This window comes from Atta cephalotes, assembly GCF_000143395.1.
Source record: "Atta cephalotes unplaced genomic scaffold scaffold00021, whole genome shotgun sequence".
NCBI lineage: Eukaryota > Metazoa > Arthropoda > Insecta > Hymenoptera > Formicidae > Atta > Atta cephalotes.
The window spans coordinates 2,699,932-2,708,576 of NW_012130085.1; the positions used below are offsets into that span (position 1 = coordinate 2,699,932).

The 8,645-nt window shown below is 38.4% G+C and overlaps 1 protein-coding gene across 1 annotated transcript in view; it reads left to right on the plus strand.

The window, feature by feature from the left end:
• The first annotated feature begins 890 nt into the window (after positions 1 to 890).
• Positions 891 to 8,645, plus strand: part of LOC105619448 (epithelial discoidin domain-containing receptor 1-like) — an 86,979-nt gene continuing 79,224 nt past the window's right edge. Inside the window, exons 1-2 of the mRNA XM_012200966.1 lie at positions 891 to 1,065; positions 6,193 to 6,298. Of these exons, the coding sequence (XP_012056356.1) occupies positions 963 to 1,065; positions 6,193 to 6,298 (209 nt within the window). The 5' untranslated portion in view covers positions 891 to 962. The remainder of the gene's footprint in view (positions 1,066 to 6,192; positions 6,299 to 8,645) is intronic.

Genomic DNA, 8,645 nt, shown 5'->3' on the forward strand with positions numbered 1-8,645 from the left:
AGAGAGAGAGAGAGAGCTGGTGCAACCAAGTTACACTCATGCACATGTCTGACGTGTATCAGAGCTTGCGCAAAATGGGAATAACGCATTATCGGCTGATAGACTCGTAAGCCAATAACAAGCTTTTACCGCGCTATTCTCGAGCGTTCCTCGTTGCTTTCCGAGTTCGATCTCTGCTCACGAAGTAAACTTTGTTGAATCGCGAATCGATGCGAGTTAAAAATTACTGACTACGATCGAGACATCTTTACGTAAAACTAACGCGTCGCAATTCTCGTGCTGTTTCTTCCTGGAAAATACATGACATGGAAGTCGCAGGAAGTTTAGCTCCGCCCTCAGATCGTACAGGAAGGAAATGATTCCACGTGCAGCGAATAATCGACAGAAAATTGAACAAGGATTACAGACTAGATCTACATGAAGATATAATGTCATTCGTGCATCATTCTCTGCAGAATTTTTAAATTAAAAAATTATTGAGCTAAATAAACTCGACTGTCACGAAATTTAATAGATATTTGATAATATAATATGTGAAACTATTTTATATAACAATTATATAAATAAGATAGTATAGAACTCTTAATAGAATAGATGTCTTTACGTAATAGATTTCTTTTAATAAAAATATCTTTTAAATGTATCTCTTTCAAACGTTTCTCTTAGGCCACAGTTACAGTTATCAAATACAGAAATCAGTTTCACATTTCAATGTAGCATTCAAGATGATACTCTTGTGCGATAATTACGCGCGTCGTTTCTCCGCCAAGGTGAACTTGTTCTTCGGGAGCAGTGAACGAAACAACTCGCTTTGTCGATCGCCTATCCAACTCGACTATCGTCAAACATGACATAATGATTGCACTCTTTTTTTTTGTTTCAGGTTGACGAGGCAGAAATGGCACGGCGGGAGTCTCGGTGAGGAAAGGGCGAGGGTAAAGCCCTCGCAGGAAAAGGGAGCTATGGTGAAAAGCTTGGGTTTCCTCGCCAGAAGGGCGCCACCTGCTGTCCACCTTTTCGTCGTTTTGCTCGCGCTCGCCCCCGCTTACCACGGCGTGGACCTCTGTAAGTAGTTTCCTAAGCTCTAATCCGCAGGCCTTATAGTACCCGTCGTCGTGCGTCTCGTCGTGAAACTTCGTTCGACTATAGTTCCTTGGTTTGGAGTCGCGCGCAGGTTGTTTCGTTTATAAGTTATTAACGACGCGGTGGTAGCGCGACCCCAGAACTTACGCCGTCGCAGTCGACGAACTTTCGATCCAGGATCGGCTTTGACCCTGGTCATTAGATATCTTATGTACCTATCTCAAGACATTGTGTCTTATCATTCGAGTCGTGTGTGTTTATATTTAGCGATACCTCGGAGGTACTTTCGAGTGGGTGAGTGGGTGAAACCTGAATCTGAACGTTATATCGCCGAGAAGAAATATATTGTCTATTGATAATGTAAATGAACAACGAACTATCGTAAAGATTTTGAAATATAGTAAAGGATTAATATGTATTATTAGAAATATTCTTAAATCTCATTTACTTTTAGTGTATACTGGTAAATGAAATTTAAATTCTCTATAACTGAAAAGACTATTTATGTCAATTAGAGATTTAAGTTTGTAATAATTAAAAAATTAAGTGTATTGAAATTTAATACTTAAATCTTAATTAATCGTAATTGAAATAATTAATAATATTAAAAATATCATAAAATTTAATGTACTTTTAAGTTACACAAGTTAAATTTAATTTTATGACATTACATTGAATTTAATACCCACGTTCATTACATTTAAGAAACCTGTAACTTAGATTTATATCGCTCATTACTTTTCAATTATATGTTTCTTAATATGTTTCATTAACACGTTTATTAATTTTCAGTCACAAATCTCTTACATTTTATTAACTCATATTAATTTTATGACATTATATATTAATTAAACTATATTAATTTTTATGACATTATATATTCATTAAATTTAATGCACATTTAATGTTCATTACATTTAAGACTGCTGTAACTTAATTTTCAGTTAAATTAAATCATACATTACTTTTCAGTTATTTATTTCTTCCACAAACTTTCATTATATATAATATGTTATTTAAAATTAATTTAAAACAAAATTTCTAATAGTGTAGATTCTGTTATCTTATTTAAATTTTAACTATATATTTTTTATAAAAAAATCGCAATCAAAAATTGATATTTGTTTAACAACTTCAATCAGAGTTATCAGAATTTTAATTAATAATAAATCTACATAACTAGTTGGAATATATCTGCTTTAATAAAAAAAAAGAAGTCTTATTAAAAAATCAATAAGAATCACATAGGACCCCACTTTCAAGATCGTGCGGAGTATTTCATTCTATCGTATTAATAATAAGTAATCGCTCTCTTCCAAAGCCCTGTTTGCGAGAAGCAGCTTAATAGAAATAGATTTCCGGACGTAGGAGAGAAAAATCGCATCGTAGCCGTGATAATGGAAAGCTTAATAATTGCGAAACCTCACGAAACCCTTCCAAACTGTATCCTTAGCGATTTCCTTCCTTTCCCCGTAATTTATCTTAACGCCAATAGCCGGAAAATAATCGATGGTGTTTTTCTTGAGTAAAGACCCGTTAAAGATGAACTACTTTTATTGGACATCCTCCAAAGATGAAATCATGCGAAGCGTCTTGCACGTCAGACGTCTCGAAGATTAACGAAGGGAGATTGGTATCTCGAAAGAGTCACGAGGGTGTCGTGTTTATTCACCCCTATTCACGATCGATTTACGATCAAGTGTGATATCTCACAGTGATTCGTTAGACCGGACGCGCCGACAAAGGAAACGGATTCTATCGGTCGAACTTTATCGAGGACAGGCGGTCGTGAGAATTCCGGCGAGGGTGCATGATACACGCGATATATATCAGCTGGACCTTCATTAATAATAATAGTGATTCGCTCACCATGTTGGCCAGCCAAAAGATCTCGATCGAGCATTCCCTCCCTTTGTTGGCACGACTTTCCTACCATTGATTCAAATCGTCCTCTCGCACTGCCCCCACTGAATTCGTAGACATACATTAGCGATAGAATCGCGATGAATCGAGTTGACCTTCATTAATAATAATACCAAGTTCACCATCGCATTGGTTCGACCCACCGCGACGATCTTCGTGTTCTCGCTTGGACCGCGAGACGCAACTTTTCCACTAACGATGTCGGTGCACTTCGCGGAATTTGAAGACATATATTAGCGGTGGACATATCAGAAGAACCTTCATTAATAACAACAACCAGTCCACGCGAATACTCGCGTCGATCGCAGTTTCCTCCCTTTGTCGACTCGACTCTCTTGCCGTTGATTCTAATCGGCCAGCGCAAAGGAAGTTGAACATACATATATTAGAGCACCGGAATCGCGATATGACGAGAAGAGCCCTGTTAGTAATAACGGCGATTAATCCGATCGTCCATTTTGCCGATTGCCAACGCGACAAGCGTCGCGTTTGTAGGCGTACAATTTTCCATTTGTCGATTACGATCGAAATCGCGACGTACATTAGCTACGCGTCGTACCTCGATGAATATTCCTCCAATATCATTTCCGACCATCTCTCTCCGCGGATTGCAAATAACAGAGCTCGCCCAAGTTATTCTAGTTATAAACTCATGAAGAGACCGATCGATCCGATTGTACATCATAGAAATGCGTGTCGCACAAATTGCGAGCATTATATTCTTAAACCGCGTCGGCGAATTACAGAGATCACGTTTTGTAGAGATTCCATTTCGGCAATAAAATACGTTGGATTAAAACGTAAGACCAAAATACACATTTCACAACGACGCCGCGCCGGCCGGGCGCAGAATTACGAGGCGGGGTAGTATCGTCGGAAGAACATTGCAAACTTTCACCGGTATTAATGGCCACCTACATGCTCGTTCTGTTCGTTGGCTTAGCGCGGATTCCTTCCGTTACACTCCCCGGTACGAAGCTGCATCCTCCCTCACGCCCCAACCGACGATCTCTTCGAACGCCCAGCTATATTCGCGTTGCCTCTGCACTCGATATCCGGGCATTAGGCATTATCGTTGTCGGCTACCGTGTACTGTTACGTTGTACGACCTCTGCTCGGGCTACTTCAAATTTTAGCAATTTCCGTATCGCGTAATGGGTATCGTTACTTGGACGTGTAAACGTAATCGATGCCGTGTTGCATCATGCATACGAGACATGCTCTGCAAGCATAGCGGACGTTCGAGTTGTCGTATCCGGAATAGTTACGCTATACAATATGCGCTCCTTTGTTGAATACAAGAATTCGGAATATACTATACATGTGTTTGTGAATTTACCTAGCTTTGACTTTGTATACGCGACGAAGCATCCGGTCTGCGTCGAAGTGAACGACCGATATGCTCGTGGCCGGATAATCGTGGCTCTGTCTCACGTTCTCAAGATAAATGACCGATAAGGCGTGGGCGGTTAATAGTGCCTTAAAAACAAGAATTGCGAAATGTCGCGGGTCCTTACTGTCGTCCCTAATGATATCGCCGTGACGCGGATGGCACGAATACGTACATGCGTCATACTTTGTATAAACTTTACTGCACAACCGGACGACCGCCGTAACGCCTCTTGAAAATGCGTGCGCCGGAGAGGTCGGAGTAATGTATGCAAAGTAGACGGTATCGTTTGTTCGATGGCCCTTAACCCTGTCATTGGTGCTCGTGGGGACGAAGACGCGAGACTAGCCGATCTGTGCATGGAAGAGGATTCCTTTCAGATATTAAATCTCTGAAAGATCAAGCGTTTTATGATCCTCATTAGCGTGCAGTCACGACGATGAGACAGAGCCTGTAAAGTCGAATGACGACCACGCCTAAAAACGCTATAAATTTATAACCACCTCAAATATATATGGAAAGTATGGTTTTGCTAAAGTATCTAAAAATTTAGCTAGATACAGATCTAAAAATAATTTTGTCTGGACCATAACTAGGACGTTTAAATTGGTTGCTAGAATATTAAAACTTTTTACAGCCTTATCATCAATATTTAAGTGTTCTATATAACTATTTTCAACATTATTTTCAGATGTGTATCTAGCTCAATTATTTTATTTATCACACATCTCCTTGAAATACGTTTGCGTATTAGCTATTGATTGTTGCGACAAATATCGCAATCTCGGTAGAGACATTTTTTGCAATAAAATTATTCGCGGATTTAAGATTCTCATTAACATCTGATTATTAATATTCTAAAGATGTTTTTTAGCATCAAAAATTATTAAATTGCTTGTCATTTAAATAGAATAAAATGAGGTAATTTAGATAGTTTGATAGAAATTTTGAATTATATAAAAGATTGAGCATAGTGTATTTATTTAATTTATTTAATTAAACATACAAAACATACGCTATTGATGGAATAGTATGTGTTTTGTATGTTTAGTTCAAATTACTCCGCTTTACGCTAAATAAATAGTACTACTTTGGTTCTGCTCATGATTTTGTTTCATAACTTCGGCGCGCAGTTTGCAGAATCAAATAAGTATATAAATTCGTAGAGCATTAAAGGATTCACTTTAACTGAATATAGGAATTTTCTTATTTAAATAGGTTTATTCTCGTCGGCCCAAATTCATATCATATTATCAATTATTTTAGATACTCCATCAAAACTATTCTTTCCATGTAAAAATTGTAATATTGTCGCAATTCACGCTGTTTCTCAGCTTTGCACTGTCGACGTCATTTTTCGTCGCTGTCCCCGAGGATGCAATGCGCGATCGACATTATACACAGCGGTACAATAAATATATTCCGCTCGAGCTATCTCACGTACGCGAAAGATATCCCATTCCCAGCGCCGACGATGCAGACGGCAGCAGTACTCGCAAGGCAGCTGTGTTCATCTATGAAACAATTAGATCGGACCAGGAGATACGAGAACGTTGAGACGGCCCTCCTTTCTACCTCCCCCGTTCGCAGGTACTCGCCCTCAAACCGTAACTTCCACCCGCACGACAGGCAGTCGTACTCCGAGAACGTAAACCGGCTATCGCATGGATCCATCTCGGTTAGCTGGTTATTTAGCCGTTTATGATCCGGCCGTGATGCACGCCGACGTGGATATAGGATAGGCGCATATAAATTCAAAGCTTTAACCTCAGCGACGCCACGTTCGTTTGTTGCAGCCCAATGCATCGCACCGCTCGGCATGGAGTCCGGGACGATCCCGGACACGGATATCAACGCCAGTTCCAGCTTCGACACCGGAAATGTCGGACCCCACCTGGCACGGTAAGCGACAGTTTTTCATTCGGATAGTCTGCCGAATCGCCATCGATCACTCATATCTACCGGCGCCTTCTGTTACGCTCGATCCACCCGCGACCGGCATAACGCCGCCGATATCACGGGACACGCGCAAAAATTGATCCCAACCACGTCTTTCGCCCAACAGTCTTTCCCTACGTAAACTAGGCTTCAATCGGAATATTCATAAAGATGATAGAAAATCGGTTTTGTCGCGTTGTTTTTATTCATAATGTAAAGATATATAAGTTTTTTATTCCTGTTTTTTATTCCTGCATTAGACTGTATTAGAACTCTCTTTCCTCGCTTTTCCCAAATACCAAAAATATATCTGCATATTTATTTCACTTTAAATTCCAAAAGTGTATACTATATGGAGAAAATTTTTTCATACCCTGAAAATACGATAGTCGTGGGACAACATTGTATTTCGAAGAATTTTAATGTAAATTTCTTTCTTTTATTATTAATAAAATCGCAATAAAGTATAAAATATAAAATAAGTTTGATTAATTTTACTGAAGTATATAGTAAAAAATCTTTAAAATATTGTATCACAACTATTATATTTTCAGGATAAATTTTAAAAGAAAATTCTCTCCGTTTAATTTAACCATAGAAAACAGACTTATTGTATTTCATTGAGTATAATAATAGTTGAATATAATTTTAGAGTGAATTTCTTATTGGTGGTAAATTTTTAATAGCGGCTGTAAGATAAATCTACTAGTTAATGAACAGTTAATGACCCAATTATTATATATACATTATATATATATACTATAAAAATTTTTTTAATTATGTTTTTAATGATACGTACAATTCGAAATAAATTCGTTGTTTTATAAATTTAATAAGAATTTAGATTCATATTATAAAAGCTTAAGATTTAAAATTTTTATCATTTTGTCCAATAATTGAATCATTCACTAACAGTATATATATATATATATATATTTACCTTATATTGGCTTATTTATATTTTGAGCTCAATTTCTGATTGATCATTGCCTAAGCCTTCACGGGAATAAAAGACGATATTCTTACATCATGGTTTTTATTATCAAGATGTAACGAGTCCGGGCGCCACGCCATATTTTTAGAGAGTTTTTAAAAGAAAAATAAAGACTGTGTGTCTAGACGAAGTAAATATATCGCCTTTTGTGTTAATTGCGACGCACACGTGATTACTAAAGAGAACGCCCAGCTATTCGTTAATACGTAAAATCCGGAATATCAGGTTTGTAAATCTATGGCGAAAGACGTTATTATGCGCAAACAAAAAGAACAACGCGGTTGCGAACGTAATTATTTCTAATCTAACAGGCGTAGCTTTAACCCCATTTATGCGCGTAGGGCAGACAACAGAGATTAGTCGACATCTCTTATCGTCAAGCCGCGTAAAAAGAAAAAAATTCAGCACCGGCAACGGGTGGGCGCGAGAGAAAGCTTATGAAATCTAATTATAAATTAACGCCTATCCTCCGCGAGAATAAATTCACGGTGCAACAACGTATAATTAAGTAATCCGCGTATCTTTCCGATAGCTATCGTTTCTCGTTTGGCACTTGCTCTCGTGCGGAATGAATATTTATAGAGCTATTAAATTGATCGTTCTCCCTGAGCGCCAGTTTATTCCTCGGTTTAAAAACGAATTTATTTTTAATTGCGGCTGACGAAAATTATTCAACATGAATTTACGGCCGATCGGGGATTTACATACTGCCGTGCGTTCTGTTCTGCGTTAATAATTTCTACGACATTATTCGATGCGTCCCTTGACCGTGCTGTTTGCGCTTGTAATTATTTACGACAACGACAACGTTAGCCAGCCGCCGAAAACTTAAAAACTTCCGTTAAATATCCCAACAAGTTAATGTTTCAGTATGAGTTTAATTACGAGTATACGTTTAACGTAATTTTTTGCTCATAGTTAATAAACGATGAAGCATGACGGTAGAATTAATTTCATTCTCCAAATTAATTTCCACCTGTATTGCCCTCTACATTTTGCCTACTGTTTCGCCACATTCGTATCCCTCCTCCTACCTCACAAACATTTGCAAAATGACTATGGCGCAAAACAGAGAGCCTTCAGCGGACATGCCTCACAGGAGCCTCCCGTTCTCTAATGCAATTATCACAAAAGGACCTTTGACGTATCATACTTGAAGTAAAAAGAATATTACACCTAGCCAGTGGTAAAAGGGTTGGTCGTATAACGCCTCTGGTAGCCGCTGGTGCAATGCATGAATACGAGATGCAACTGGCAGAGTACGTGCGCCAACTATCTCCTCACCCTCTCGACCTCGCTCTCTACCTCTCTCTCTCT